General features: G+C 43.3%; 1 protein-coding gene across 2 annotated transcripts; it reads right to left on the reverse strand.

Annotated features, from left to right (window-relative positions):
- Positions 1 to 2,277: 2,277 nt before the first annotated feature.
- Positions 2,278 to 15,250, reverse strand: atcaya (ATCAY kinesin light chain interacting caytaxin a). 2 transcript variants are annotated; one of them, XM_005930924.3, is made up of 13 exons: positions 14,337 to 15,250; positions 13,133 to 13,232; positions 11,527 to 11,585; positions 11,159 to 11,413; positions 10,654 to 10,827; positions 8,884 to 8,986; positions 8,648 to 8,779; positions 8,215 to 8,301; positions 7,611 to 7,709; positions 7,350 to 7,385; positions 7,029 to 7,094; positions 6,872 to 6,924; positions 2,278 to 4,158 (listed from the first exon to the last, which is right to left on the reverse strand). In XM_005930924.3, the coding sequence occupies exons 2-12, from the start codon at positions 13,207 to 13,209 to the stop codon at positions 6,891 to 6,893; spliced, it is 1,122 nt and encodes a 373-aa protein (XP_005930986.1). In that variant the 5' UTR covers positions 13,210 to 13,232; positions 14,337 to 15,250; the 3' UTR covers positions 2,278 to 4,158; positions 6,872 to 6,890. The 2 variants fall into 2 exon arrangements, with proteins under 2 accessions (XP_005930986.1, XP_005930987.1); XM_005930925.3 differs by lacking the exons at positions 13,133 to 13,232; positions 14,337 to 15,250 and adding an exon at positions 12,522 to 13,102.
- Positions 15,251 to 16,328: the final 1,078 nt, after the last annotated feature.

Below are 16,328 nucleotides of genomic sequence, written 5' to 3' on the forward strand. Positions count from 1 at the left end.
ACTGGAGTCTGGGGTTCTGCTCCCTATAAGTACTTCAGTTTTTCCTTTATTTTATCATACTTCAGTGAAATTTTAAGAACAAAATGCTGGGACCATAGTTTGTCTGCTACTAATGTTCATTAAATTAAAAGCAGCCACAGTAGATCATCTGACTCTTTGGCATGAGGAGCAATATGCTTCTTGTCTCTGACTAATTTTCAAACTGAGGTTGTTGATAATATATCATCCCAGTGAGCATCCATGTGTGAAGTGTGTCAGATGGTAAAAATGGCATGTATTTGTATAGCGCTGTAGTCAGGAGTGTGAGGGCAGTGTGAGCTCCATTGTGAGCCAGCGAGCAGCACCTACATTAAAAAAAAACTTAATTAGAACGAAGGAGAAGTCACAGGTTCAGCTGTGAACTGGAGCATGCCTGATGTTTACTTTCTGCCACAAATGTTCTTGCTAGGTTGTGTCATAAATGAGGCAAGAGACAAATGAGTGAATATTTCGAGAGAACACGTGGAGGTTCTAGTAGATGTGAATTACAGCCTTCATAAAGTGCTGTTTATGGCCTTGATCTGTTTCCCAGTATGTGTGTTTGTGTCCACGTGCACGTTGAGGCTCAACAGTCGACAGTGAACATCATAAAGTTGTGATGGGCGAGTCTTCTAGCTGTGTTGCAATTACAAGTCTTCCTATATCCAAGAAAATGAGGAAACCTTCACATGAGTGTCGGCAGTCTTCAGCAGCTACAGGCCATCCCTGCAAGTGGGAGGGTCACACTGTAAATCCAGTGTGAGCTGGTTTGTGTAACTTTAAACTAACAATTACGACAAAGGAAACAAAAGCTCACACCAAAGAGCACCCATGAACATAGTTATGGTACACTGTAGACTCCAGATAGCTAGGACAGTTTGTACTCTTAATATGCTACTGTGAAACTACTGTTTTATTAGCTCTGAATTTAAGGCCAAATCAATGTATTTTTTCCATATATTTTGACATATAATAGAGAATAAGGGCAGGAGATGAATTAATAACATTGGCAATGGTTTCAGTAGATACGAGGTAAGTTGGCTTTTCAGCATACAGCATCTTAGAATAAACATTTTTTTTAAATGTCTGTATCACTGCAGAGGCGAGGCCATAGATTAAGATATATTAGTATGGTCTGCTTTGATTCATCATGGTATTGATTCAACAGGGTGCAGGAAACATTCTTCAAAGAATTGGGTCCATATTTATTGATAGTAGCACACACATCCCAAATGTGCTCTACTGGACTGAGATGCAGTGACTTTAAAGGCCACATGATCACAGAGAACTCACTGTAATGTTCAAGGAACCAGTTTGAGCTTCGTGACACAGTGTGGTCATACAGGTCTGGACATGGGCAGGAACAACAGACAGGTAAGCTGTTTTATTTAAACACTGCTCAAACCTTTGGCTCCTTAGTGCTAAACTAAGGAGCCAAAAGCATGCCAAGAAAACGTACCCCACACCACCATCACCACCAGCATGAATCATTAAAACGAGGCAGCGTGAGAGGAGTGAACAGTAATGGCCTACACCGCCAGCTATCAGCCACCTATAATGACACCTCGGCACATCTGAATAGATTCTATGATTGCAGGGTGGGACAGTGTCTCACAAACTGTTCATACCTTGGCGGTAACGACCGTTAGCTTATTAAATGATTAACAGAGGGTCAAAGATTCTCAGAAGCACCTCGAAGGGGAGAATCCCACCACAGGTTAAATGATATCTGGAACTAACGTTTAGTTGTTTTGGAACTGAAAAGGTCTCTTAGATTGAGAGAGAGAGACAGAAAAAAGTCCACTTGCTCAAAAAATGACCTGGGTGACTGAGAAACCTACACAAACATCTTCTGTTGTCTAATTTTAGTAAGCCGTGGTGACCGTAGCCTCAGTTTCCTGTTCTTTGCTGACAGGACTGGCACACCATGTGCTCTTCTGCTGCTGTAACACATCTGCTTCGCATGCACTGAGGCGGTGCCACGTACGTCTCAGGGAGCAGGTATACCTAATGATGTGGCCAGTGAGTGTATATTGTACATGTAAACACACTGTCGTTGCATCACGTCACACACTACTGTTTTGGTGCTGAGAAAGAGTCGCCCTGTTACACGTTGTTCTGTGAAAAAGCCGCCACACACCCACCTCCATGTGACACCCAGGAAGTCAAGCCAATATTTGCAAACAGCTCAGAGAACATACAGTAGTTTAACACGCATGTTAAAGCCCAGGCAGTGCTCTAAGCAACAAACAGAGAACATATGATGAGGAACAATTTATTCAGTCATATTTACAGGCAGAAACAATCATGGAAGCTTCAGGAGAGTGAAACAGTTCATATGTGAGCAAACATTTTACAGCAGGTATGGTCGGTTTATGGGTTGAAACATTACAGATTTTGTGCTTTTATAGTCAGAATGAACAGTTTATGCACGAGTGTGACTCAAATAAAAAACATAACCAAAAAGTAAAATGCTACACTGTACATTCCTTCATTTTTCCAGATTTCCTCGAAGCATTTGGTTCGACAATAGGCACTCGGTTCAACCAACAAACGACCAGCGAGAGGCGCCCCCCTCGCAGAATGAAGACGGGACGCCGCCAGGTCGGGTTTGCCAGTGAAAAACACTCTTAAAGGATCACAAAAAGAAAAGTTCAAGCTTTTTGTCCAACTTTGCCACTCTGGAAAGGCAACAGAAGAGGAGTAAAGTAAGTCGGCACTTTCTAAACAGACTTTTCATTGGTCAGATTTTCTGTACCAAAAATGCATAAGAATGCCCACAACCTGCAAAAACACAAGTCATGCTAACAACAGCTCAAAATGCATAAATCTATCATAGTCTTAAACTACCCAAATTCAATAGTGCAAAACATGTGAGCAGTTTACAGACAATCAAGTCATGAAGTCCACACAAGTAATCCTATGCTTCAGTCTTCCTGCTACAATAATTTGAAAAAATGGAAGACACAAAGAACCAGAGTTAAACCGTCCAGAGGTGCTGACACTGCTGATCACTGAGGACGTTTCTGAATGACCAAAACATTTACTCATTAATCTAGAATTAAATTCAGACGTATTAATTGCGACCCCCTCCGAGAGAAAGCGTCACTGCTTCATGTGCAGTTTGTCAAACTTTGTCTGCTTTATGTCTTGACTTTCATCACATCTTTACAGAATCTATACAAATTTGTTGTAGATACTTTGCACACGTGTTAGTATTACATTTATGGGAACCTGTAATATGGAGTTTAGCCAAAATATTATCTAAATACAAAGCATTCAGTGTTGTATGAAGGCTGTTTATGTGACTATGTTACACAAAATAAACAATATATTGCTTGAACTTACCTAAATACATTTTACAATCCACAGGGACTCCTGTAGATTTTCCAGTATGGGTCACAAACTGCAGTAAGCGCTCACGTTCCTGCCTTTTCTTTTAAACACTCAGGATGACTGAGGCACATAATGACACCGGGTACAGAGCAGGTGGAGGCGATCAAAGGAAACTAAAGGACCCCCGCACCAGCAAACGTTAGCACATGTTGACATGTCAGAACAGCATATGAGAGCGCTTCAAAGGGCCTTATGATGCAGCAGCTATGAGGTAAAAAAATAAAATAAAGCATCTGCTACATTGGAAAAGCCTTGTTATCTACATCTGACGCACACGACATTCACATGAACCGGCACGAATATAAATGTGAGTTTGTTCCAGTGGTCTCGTACTGACCCAGATCTCAGTTAAAGGAGCTTCAAGATTCGCTCGTGTTTTTAAACTGTCACGATTTTCAGGTAATTTTGCCCTCATTAACTTCAAGCCTGTAATCTCTGACTCGAACAACGAGAAACAAGGAGGCTCATTATAATCCAGCACGAGCTCCCTAACAGCAGATTAAAGAATGAATGAATCGAGCAGCGGTTTCAGGTTTTAAATCAAATCTGGTAACAGAGTAGTGACTTCATTTAGTGTGGCCATAAAACCCCTCTGGGATAGAGGAGGGTGAGTTCCCAGTGGCATTATGGGACAGAGCATTTATTTTGTTTTGATCGGACAACGACGGCACAAATCGTCAGCGGGATGATGACACGAAGCTTGTGTAGACTTGCTGGACGTTCACGCTCCACTTCAGGTGAGCCCTGCACAAACAGAAAAGAGCACAAAGAACTATCATGTCTGCACAATAAAAACATGTAAGTGTTATTTTAGACAGTGCAGCTGTCTATGAGGGACAGAAAAGGCCCACACTGTGTTTGTCTAAGGAGTAAAAAGCCAATTATTTTGGAACGAAGGAAACAAAGACGGGACTTGTGCTTCTAAAATCTTTTACTATCACTCACTTTTTGTAGTTAAACTGACAAGATTATACTTAGTGGTCAGTTCATTAGGTAGAACGAGTTGGATCTGCTTTTTGCTTTCCGAGCAGCCTCGGTTCAAGGTGCTGGAAGCATTTCCTAGAGATGTGGGTCTATACTGACACAATAACATCAGACAGCTGCAGTAGATTTGTTGGCTGAACATCCATGATGTCAATCTCCCGTTCAACCACATCCCAAAGGTGCTTCACTGCACTCGAATGGTCTCCGCAGTCACCAGATCTCAATCCAGTAAACTTGTCATGTTCAAGAAACCAGTTCTGAGTTTTGTTGCACGGCACATTATCCTGTTGTAAGCACCCATATGCAGATGGATCCATTCATGCTGACAGGCCATCCCCCACACCTCCGTCACTACCAGTCTGCACCACTAATATGAGGCAGGATGGATCCATGCTCTCGTGATGTTTTTGCCACATTCTGACCCTACCAGCTGAATGTCACTGCAGAAATCAAGACAAAACACTCGCCCAGCTGACAAAACACAAGCACTGCACATTGCACAGCATACACAGTGTAGTCTATGCAGTGAGGAATGCTTGGACCGTTACACAGACCTACTCCACATATGCATAGCACAGCACAGGAGAACCACCTCAGTAGGACGAGATTCAGCTGGATATCTGCACTTGTAAAAGAGGGAGGACATGTTTGGTTATGCTAATGTTCCCATTTTGGAGCAAGAAGACAGAGGAGACATTTTCATTAAGTTTAAATGATCATCGTTTAACAGAGATGGTGCCTTACAGCATCAGGAATCAGCCACCCACAATGCAGTTTTGGAGTCTCTTTGCAAGCCCATTCAACCCACGCTCACATAATGAAGAGCGCGATGGAGCAAAGTCTCACGAACAACTAACAACTTGGTGGAAATGACCCTTAACGACTTGCTTCATTAACAGTGGGCCAATAATTCCCAGGATTATGTCCAAAGGGAGAATCCCACTAGAAATTGAATACCAAGGATTTTCCACCAGTTGTTTTTGAACTGAAAAAGGTTCTTGAATACGAGGTCCAGTTTCCTTTTCCTCAAGCGCTAAAAACTGACCCAGATAACAGAGAACGTACACAGACAATCTGCTGTGGTCCTGTTTTGGCGAGCCTGTGAGAACTGTAGCCTCGGTTTCCTGTTCACAGCTCACAGGAGCAGCAGTGTGGTCTTCTGCTGCCGTGTACCACCTGCTTACCTCCAGTGGTTATTTCACTTACTGCTGCCTTCCTATCAGCTCACAGATGTCTGGTCATGACCTTTGACCTCTGCCATCAACAAGGCATTTTACCCACTTGTATGGGTTTAAACTTCAGCAGTTTGACTCGACTACGTCAACATGCCACAGTGTATCGATCTACTGCCACGTGATTGGGTGATTCGAAATTTGCATTAAGGCAGTTGAAGGAGTGTACCTAATGAAGTGGCCTGTATGAGTGTATGATGGGTCAGACCTAAACTAAAAATGATCTCTTTTCAAGTAGTTTTATAAAATTGACAAGAATCTCGCTTCTGCACCTCAGTGATGTGTAGCATTAGCACACAGTCTCTCTGAGCATATCAGCCGGACAGTCACAGGTCACTACTCTATACAACCTTCAGCCACCTGGTTTCTACCAGCACGTGCTGCCACATTAGCAGCCTGTTAGGATATTATCGATTAAAAAAACAAACTATCCACTGAAATTTTAGCCTGAATCAGGTTCTGTACAGGAGTTATCTACCTCAAGGACTGACAATATGACTTAAAATGAACAGTATTAACCTCTTCAGTCAGCCATGTGTTGATGATAAAAACACCAAAATTGTTTGAAATCCAGGAAACTTCATCCAGAGATACAGCACAAACTGTGTAAGGCTAAAGTTTGGTGAAGTATGTGAAATACCCCTAAAATCTAAAAACAAAAAAAAGTTTGTTCCCTCATCACATCACTTAAATGACGTGGAAGATACAGAATATGTACGTGACCATCAGCTGGGTTAAGTTAACACCAAATATGAGCTTATAAGAATCCCTGAAGTACACGAGAAACTGAGAAATGTTGTTTCACAGCTGTAACTTTAGAAAGCAGAAAAGAAGCTGCACCAAACAGAATCAAGCAAACGTAGAGAAAGAAACACTGAAGGAGAAAAGCTCAGCTAGTGACAGAACCTCAGTATTTAAAGGCAGCGAAGAAGCACACATCACACGAGTACCAACTCACACCGTGCAAACTGTGAAACTGCTCAGTTCTACTTTTAGCACCAAAGCAATCAGATGAATATTTTTTCAGTTTGTGATCCTGACAATGTGCAACAGACGAACCTGTCCAACCATCATAGAACATTAATCCAAAATTAGGACACATCATAGACCCAGAGTGATGTACTTCTATAAACATAAACTGGAATCTGTTGTCACGTCTGCAGAGGCTTAATGGGCGATGCGGTAAACTCGTGTGAGAGCAGAGCACCATCTTGTGGCTGAAATAAGAAGTGCAACGTTACCTTCAAATCTCCGTCCGTCTCAGAACCCTTGACCTACAATCATTGATTTTGGCCTGAAAAATAAAAGTAAAGGTAAGAGCTGTGAAAATGAACTGAAACCTGATGAGCTTCTGAGTTTGTGGTCACACATTAAAATGTGGTTTAAGAGGACCTCTACCTCTCAGACTTTTTCACGGGCTCCTGTGGGGCTGGATGCTGCTGCTGTCTCTGCTCCTGCTCAATCCTACACAGACACACACGCACAGACACACGCACAGACACACACACAGACACACACAGACACAGACACACACACACACACACACACACACACACACAGTTACATACACAGAGTTATTAGATGGGAGTCATGTGTAGCCAATTATCCAGTTCTAAGTGCTTAAGCCACTTTTAATTCTGCACACAGTTATATGTATATAATAATATGCACGAGGTTGGCGCGTAATGCTATTTAAAACTGCACAAAGCTATATCTTACCTTTCCCTCCGCGCTTTAATCCTCTCCTCGTCAAATCTGAAAACGAGAGGCGCTGTTATATCCTCACATCACACACTAAATCCTGCCATCTAAGTCCTCTTTTTAAGAACTGAGGTAATAATCGTATTTTACATTTATTCAAACAGCAGTCTTGTTCTCGGTTTGGTTTAAATGAGTAATAACTTTAAAAAAAGAAAAAAGGATTAACCGCTGCCTGCAGGTAAAGCTCATGTTCTCCATCTAGCGGTCACAGATACTTACTGCACCACACACTCGGGGACATGGACGTGCTCCATGGGCACCATTTCTGCCAGTTCGTCCAGGCTGTGGACGTACTGGATCTTATTCATGAACTTCACACTGCAGAGGACGAGAGAAAAGCAACACAACAGTTACACAGATACATAAAAAGACAAACAATAAAAAAATCTGCAGCAAACAGATCCACGCTGTCAAACTGATATTTTAAATGAGAAACAGATTAAAGTTATTATAGTCGCTCTGTGTCAGACCTCCCGTCTCAGGGATGTTTCCTTTCCTGCACATTGCACTTCATTCTGCTCAACCCGGCTTTATACTTACTATGAAATCTTGATTTTATTGTATTATTCTGTAAAATTAACCCATTTACCCATATGGGGACATTGTAGTTAGTAGCAACTATGTAACAAAGTAACAAGTGAGCTTAGTTTATAGACTTGACAGGACTGTCTGATCTCAAATAGCTATCAGAAAAATAAAAAGCACATCCCAAACAAGGACTCAGTTCTCGGGAGGTCAAAAGACATCGTGTGGCCTGTATCGATTAACCTTCAGGTCTTAATGGAAAACGTTCAGTGTTTGATATTCAGCTTGTTCGTATCACCTGATAAAAGGCCTCGATATAGCTAGGACGGTGCGTATAAACCACGTGGGATGAGCAATGACTAGAGACTTCAGGTTCTTCCTCAATCTGCCAGAAAACAGAAAGAAAACGTTTGTTAACAGAGCTGCATCGTTGTTCACACGTTTATGGGAAATACAGTTTTGCTGCTTTGTGTGTGTGTGCTAAAAGTTTATTCCAATTTTATTCCCAACTGCCAAACAGGACTCAGAGCCATCGACAAGCTTTCGCTGACTGACAGCTTGAGAAAACTTTTATTTCTCTCCCTTTCATATCTGTCAATATCAGCATCATGTATGTGGGATGATGGAGATGAGCCAGAGTTCAGCGCTGATGTGGACATCTCCAAAAAGATCTATATAAAGAAATTCCCAATACGCTAGATATCAATCAATGTATTGAACTTTTTTCTGACCTTCTGTCGATCATTTGGTAGCATTTCTTCAGCCAGCTGATGCCAGGCATCTTGTTCCGAGGAGTTGCTCCGTTCATGTAAATAATCAGGTAATCCTCGGCAACAAGCATCTCCAGACTGCTCACCACATACCTGGAGGGCACGAGAGTTATGATTTCCTGTTGGGTGCAGTTCAAAATGTGTTGACATACAGGGCTTAAAAGTGCGAGTAAGTTGGCTCTGACTGAGAGACGCACAGGAAGAGGTTTTCCATGATGTAGTGGTAATCTGCACAGCTGCTGTCAGGCAGGTAACAAGCAGAAAACACAATGATGGCATTCAGGCCTTCGCCATAATAACCTGAGGAGAGAGAGTTTAAGATTACTGTCATGGAAATCTTCACAACAAACCAGAGGAAACATATTGAATCTTTAAACTGAGACATTTTACTACTTCCTGAAAGTCATTTTTACACATGACTGGTTATAAAGAGAGCATCTTAGTTTCACCAGATTGCAAAAGATGCATCTACAAAACATAAAAGTGTGAAGACTTTGAATATCTCATCCTCTACAGTACAATATATCACCAACAATTCAGAAAACATCTCTGCATGCAGGCAACAAGGGGAAAGTTCATGATGAGCGTCAGGTGTTCAGGCGTCAGTCTGTCATGGAAATCACTGCATCCACAAATCACTGCCTGTGCACACGATCACACTGTATATATATATATAAGCGGAAGGAAGGGGGCCGGGGACTGGTGAGTGTCAGCACCACAGTCCAGGATGAGACAACGAACATCCAAGAATACATTGGGAAGATGGCCCCAACTGACCGAGTGCTCAGTGAATACCTCAGGCAGCAGAAACCCAAGAAAGAGGAGGGAGACGAGGAACCATCATGGAAGGACAGGCCCCTGCACGGTATGTACCACCGGCAGATAGAGGAGGTGGCTGATATCCAGAAATCCTACCAGTGGCTGGACAAAGCTGGACTGAAAGACAGCACAGAGGCACTAATCATGGCAGCACAAGAACAAGCTCTGAGTACAAGATCCATAGAGGCTGGGGTCTATCACACCAGGCAAGACCCCAGGTGCAGGCTGTGTAAAGATGCCCCAGAGACAATCCAGCACATAACAGCAGGGTGCAAGATGCTAGCAGGCAAGGCATACATGGAACGCCACAACCAAGTGGCCGGCATAGTGTACAGGAACATCTGTGCCGAGTATAACCTGGAAGTCCCGAGGTCAAAATGGGAGATGCCCCCAAGGGTGGTGGAGAATGACCGAGCTAAGATCCTGTGGGACTTCCAGATACAGACGGACAAAATGGTGGTGGCTAACCAACCGGACATAGTGGTGGTAGACAAACAGAAGAAGACGGCCGTAGTGATCGATGTAGCGGTTCCGAATGACAGCAATATCAGGAAGAAGGAACACGAGAAGCTGGAGAAATACCAAGGGCTCAGAGAAGAGCTTGAGAGGATGTGGAGGGTGAAGGTAACGGTGGTCCCCGTGGTAATCGGAGCACTAGGTGCGGTGACTCCCAAGCTAGGCGAGTGGCTCCAGCAGATCCCGGGAATAACATCGGAGATCTCTGTCCAGAAGAGCGCAGTCCTGGGAACAGCTAAGATACTGCGCAGGACCCTCAAGCTCCCAGGCCTCTGGTAGAGGACCCGAGCTTGAAGGATAAACCGCCCGCAGGGGCGTGCTGGGTGTTTTTTTATATATATATAAATATATATATATATTATATATGTATTTATATATATATATATATATATATATATATTTATATATATATATATATATATATATATATAATATATATTATATTACAATGTACTATGTACTTTTGTTTAAACATTTGATCTGTTTTCTATATTCTACTGTGCATAAAATAAGACTTTATGAGTTTTGTGAAGCACTGCATTCTGTCTTTATCAACATTTACACAACGTCCCAACTTTTTTGTTTTTAAAGGATTATTTTATTGCTAATTGAAAGCTTTTTCTGACTCTCACCTCCGTGTGTGATGACCCGAAGGTAAGGTCTGATGACCTGCATGTCGATGCGATGTTCCTGTTCTCCGATGATCACTGTTCTCCAGAGGCGTCCGTTGTTGGCATTCCCATCCTCGCCCACCTCTCCGGATTTGTCAACGGGATTTGCTTTCGCTGATGCCACCGGTGTGTCATCTGGGCACGAACAGAGTTATGCTGAATCATTTTAGTCGAAGGGAAACATTAATCATAATATGTGTAAGCTCCTTTTAAGTTAGGTTGTGTTACAGATCCTTTCCTTTTGCAAAGTCTCTGTAAAAATCGACATGTATTAGTATGTTTAGGTTAAAGAGCACAGTGTAACTTCTCAGCTGACATTTTATGGTATGTGCATGGATACATGTAGTGAATTTTCAGCTTAAATAGCAACAAAAAACGCTTTTTGCCTTAAGTTCAGCCTCAATTAGCTTTTTGAAGCTGATGGATTAATATCAGGAGTAAAAACACCTGTTATGGATCTGCTAACCTTCCCACTCCAGGTCATTGCCATTCGTGATGAACTCGAGTGAGTCGGTTTCATCTGGAGTGTCGATGTCGTCAACGTTTATGTCCAGGTCATCCGGCGTGTCCAGGAAGTCATCTGACAACAAAGAACCTTCACTTTGATCCAGGGAGAGGTTCATCTCCGGGGCGATCAACGTACGCCTCTTCCGGTGGGATGAGGACACACCGCCGCCGCCTCCTCCTCCCGGTGAGCTCACGTTCAGGGAGGTAGGATGAGCTACAGTGAGACCAGAGGGCAGGAGGAAAGAGACTGTGATTCATGCCACACAGAGAGGGGTTTGTCATCAATAATGATCATTCGGTGACCCCCGACTTGTTGGTGTTACTTACAGGTTCTGTCATCTGTGAGACCACAGGAGGGGTCCATGTCTCCGTACTCTGGTAGTGGTCTGGTTGGAAACATGCATACACTATGTAAGCATCTAGTGCTGTGTTTGTTACACGACAGAGAGGAAGTTGTGATGCTGCAGAGAGTAAAGGTTCAGCCACACAGTACAAAAACCCATCATCACGCCCTACTTTGTAACTATGACCTCATAATAAAATGGATCCATGTGATTAGGACCGTGTTAAAAGGTCCAAGCTAGGCGTGGGTGTTGTCACTAATCTGGCTACGCGCTGAAAAGAAGAGCACGCAGAAGAGGATAGAGATGGTTATTAACTTGTCTCCGGGGAGAGACGAAGATTACAGCGCCGCTGGGCAGGGTGTGAGTCAGAGTGGATGATGGAGGGGTGGAGAAACAGTTTGCATGCAAACAAAGTGTCTGCATTTCTGCTTCTGTTTACACTCTGCACAGAAGGAGGAGAGGATGGGAGGACATCAACATCTTCCTCTTCTTCCCTCCTTGTCAAATGTGTCTAAAGCAGAAAAAGCAAGCAAATGGGGGCAAACGTGCGTGCACCTGCATGTGTTGTCTGTCGGCAATAAAACCCGAGGAACAACCGAGGAGCTGAGTGCGCAGCTGTGCTCTCACTGGTTAAAAAAACTGGGAGGAGGAGAGAGCTCTAGCGCAGTGTTGTTGAGCAGAGAGGGTCTTAGCTGCATTCCCGTGAAAGCCAACCGTCTCATCCTCCCATTCGCGGGAGGACAGTTGTGTGACAGTGCGGGCTCCTCCTGAGCCAACAACCAGGCTTCAGCCCACAGAAACAGACACTGTGCCTCTATTCCCCGAGGACCCCTGCAGTGACTACTGATCCGCCGCTTCCTTTGTCACAAATGAAGCTCTTTTTTTATAGAAATGCAAACTGACGAGGGGGGCGAGCTCAAGCTCATCTGTTTATGTCTGCATTATTTCTTAAGATCAGCACGAACCACTGATGCTTACCTTACGGAGACAGCGGGGCTGCTTTTGTCCAAGCCGATCCTTAATGATCTTTATCTTTTACCTCACACACCTCTGTGTTTGGGCTCATTCCCTGTCCTCTCAGCTGGTGTGAGCCAAACCGGAGCAGAGCATCACTCTGATTCTTCTTTAATAACTGACTGACCCTCCGTCTTTAACCACAACCTGCCACTATATTCCTGAACTGGTGTTGTTGATCAGCGACTGCCGTTGCGTCACATGACGTTGCCCGACACCGCTTCCAAGACGGCGCTGCACCTGCTCCCTGGCTTCCTGCCTCCCCCATCCAACAAAGGAGGAGGGAAAAGGGAGGAGGAGGAGCAGGAGGAGGAGGATGGAGCCCAGTGCTGATTTTCATCACACTTTCCTGCCACTTATTTTCTGCTCATTAAGCTCTGAATTTCAGCCACTGCTCATCTGATTCCCATAATTATAAACAATATCGCAGATCTTATCCTGTTGTGGAAAATTACCAATCAGCTGAGGATTTAAAGGAGAATAAGTGGATTTTTTTTTAAATCTTACAATCAGTTTTCATCATCACATCAACACGACCGCGCATTAGATGCCTTTAAAAAGTGGAAGGATCATACCTGGGGAAGTCTTCATCCTGCCACTCGTCTTTTACTTCCATGTTCTCCATTCGTAGAGTCGCCTCTGTGGTGCCCATCCCTCAGAGAGGAGAGCAGGGGCCTGGAGGTGTGCAGAGAGTTTTTATGAGCAATAGCACTCGCAGTCACAGACCAAAGGTGTCACACATTGCTGCACTGCAGGAACATGTGTTTTGGCCTGTATGCTGAGGGAAAAGTCAGATTTCTCCCAAATAATTGATTCTCTTTCATTATAATTAGGGGGCTTAAGTCACTGCAGCTCACGTGGTTTTCATCCCCCCGGCCCACCGGAGCACATGTGAGAGGCATGTGACTGGATCGGACTGAGCTCGCTTTTCTGCGCTCAGAAATCCTTCAAAAGTCAAATATGAAAATTGACTTTGGCCTCGCCTGGAATTCCACAGGCAGACGTGGAGGACAAAACTGACTCCCCTTTAAGTCTACCACACCTCTGCTTTCTCAGGCTTCCAGGCACTAACACCATTAAATAGAAAACCTGAAAAGCATGAATTAATTTGTGCTTAAGAGCTTAGAGAGAATTCTCAGTCAACTGCACGAGTCCTAAAGTTCTGCTTTCCTCATGCTTTTCCGAGCCTGTTGCACAGAGCGATGGAAGCATTTCCACTCTTGGGTTGCAGGTTGCACTTAGAAACAGAATGAAAAGGTGTGTTTAGCCACAAAAAATGTGCTGTAGTACAACCAGCCCCAGTGCGATGATGACATTCAGCGGTGCATACCGAAATAATAGCAACACTGTGATATAATCGCTAGGAGTGGTGTGGTTTTGGCAGCAGCACTTGTGGCTGTGTATGAAATGGAAGGCAGCCAAATAACTAACAAAGGAAATAATTTGTTTCCACATGTTTTGTTTTATTATGCACAAGAAAAATTCTTGTGTGGAGGCAAGCCAGCAGGCGTAAATCGCAAAATCATGTTTATAAAAAAATAAATAAACACCATGTAACTGTGAGCGGGTTGTTTCTTCCTGGTCCTCAAATGAGAACATCAATGATTTCTGCAAAGCCAATCAGCACCAAAAGGTGCAGTAAAATGGCTCCACAGCCTTTCTAGGTCACCCCAAGTGGAGCATCCAACAGAAAAGATTTCTCACATTAACGGACAACCGTGCATGCGTGTGCAAGCTGTGTGACCATGCATAAAATAAATGCAAGGATGTTAAACTCACACGAGCGGCGTGAGATCTCCCGATGTGGAGCGTCTTCTTCGTCCTCAGTCACAGATGCAAAGATTTGAGGGGAGACCGCCCCGCTGCTCCACATCAACAGAAAAGCGTGGGTCAGTCTAAAATTCCTCCTCCTCTTTCTCTCTCCGTCTCTCATTCATTCGTTCGGAGTCACGCACGCGCACTTGTGCACGGACACAGTCATACACTGTCCTCGATGTCCGCGGCTCGCCAGCAGCAGGTGTCTGAGGACAGGGGGCACCTCTGTTCTGGACCCCCCTCTCCTCTCCTCCGCCACTGGTCACCTTTGTTGGGGAAAGACTGGCCGTGAAGAGCGAGCCGACAGCCTTGCCTCTCAGCTCTTATTTCCACACCACCGAGACACAAAATTCCTTTAATGGGAACGCATCTGCTCTGGCATCGTGATCTCTCTCTATATATATCGACCCCCCCTCTCTTCTCCCTTCATGTGGACCCAAATACCTTTGGAGAAGCTTTTTCTTCTCACCACAGTATCAATTGAAAAGCTTCTTTGGGCTTCCACTGTATTTACATTCCTCCATGGAAGTAGCTTATTTATCCCTGCAGCAACTTGGGAAAAATAAGCACCAGCCTCTGTCTCCTTTTAGTCCCATCAGATAATCCTGCTGTTGTTTTCAGTGGTGGTCTGTGTGGCTGCTGTTCCCTGGCAACAGCATCTCTCTCCATCCATAGCCTCTCTTCAGCCTCTATGCCTCCTTGCTCGTGCCTCTTTCATACCTGCTACCCCACAACATGAATTATTCAGACCCTTACTTCACTTTCTGCCAGCCAATCATATCACCCCTACAGCTTCACCGCATACTATGGCTGAAAATACTTGTTCTGCACATTCCTAAAAGGTCTCTTTTATTCTGTCCATAAGGCCTCGTGAGTAATTACGAGGATCCTGAGCTGATGCCTTTAAAACCCTCAAGGTCAAACGATGCTTTTTAGCATCGTGGACATAGTGCACCTTTATACGAAACGTGCAGAAGAGCTGAATGTGATGGTGCTTGGTATGACTCACCCCAGGCAGCTGGGTCAACATTAGACTGTACCTCAATTATCAGAGGCACGCAACACCCGTCCAATCACCCAGCCATTCACACCCAGAGTATTAAGCAAAGCGAGAGCATTCACTCCAACGTACTTCCGTCTCCGCTAAAATTTATTTATTTACGTATATATCAATTAATCGTTCATAAAATTGGGATAACAAATAATAATTATACAAATCAGTACAAAATGTAAAAGAGATAAAAAGCAGAAAAGAGAAGGAAACAAAATAAAGCAGTGCCTTTACTAAAGCATAAAACTGGAGTTAATTAGTTAAATTGACTTTTTTTAATTACAGTTTTTTTAAAAATATGATCTGTTTGTTGAAATTTAAAATAAGACCCGATCCAAAAAACTATATGTAGGGCATTACGTTTGTGTGGGGCAAAGGAGAACATAAATAAAAAATAGTAAGTTGTGGATGTCACTAGATTGTCAATTAGCATGTAAAGGTTAAATATATTATATTTCTAGCACTATTGCTAAAGTTTGTTCGCGTGTTCTCATGCCACAGCTCACGCATTCTCTGTTATGACACTATTATCTCAGCAGTTTCAGGTCTAGGTTTATCATTACACTGGCATACAGTTTTGAGCCATACCTGAATAGTGTTTAAGACACAGATATACGGTGTCATTTAGCGCTATAATAATAATATTAATATTAATATTAATAATAATAATAATAATAATAATAATAATAATAATAATATTAATATTAATAATAATAATAATAATAATAATAATGAGAAGAAGAAGGATTATTTTTAATCTCAGCGGGAGGGGTGTTAGTGCGCATGCGTGTAGCGATTGAGTGGAGAAGTTATGAAAATCTATATATATTAACAAGGATATCATATATATATAGAAATTATACACTAACAGCAGACTTTACACGGCGCACACGGAGTTCCTCGCT

This window comes from Haplochromis burtoni, unplaced genomic scaffold (genome assembly GCF_018398535.1).
Source record: "Haplochromis burtoni strain Fernald_Lab_line unplaced genomic scaffold, NCSU_Asbu1 Contig_133, whole genome shotgun sequence".
Lineage (NCBI taxonomy): Eukaryota > Metazoa > Chordata > Actinopteri > Cichliformes > Cichlidae > Haplochromis > Haplochromis burtoni.

Excerpts from the sequence above, each read along its gene's own strand:
- atcaya (XM_005930924.3), bottom strand. The coding sequence starts at position 13,209 with ATGGGCACCACAGAGGCGACTCTACGAATGGAGAACATGGAAGTAAAA. Across the intron at positions 7,386-7,610 it reads GTCCCCGAGTGTGTGGTGCA|ATTTGACGAGGAGAGGATTA; the intron begins GTAAGTATCTGT and ends TCTCGTTTTCAG. Across the intron at positions 6,925-7,028 it reads CCCGTGAAAAAGTCTGAGAG|GCCAAAATCAATGATTGTAG; the intron begins GTAGAGGTCCTC and ends TTTATTTTTCAG.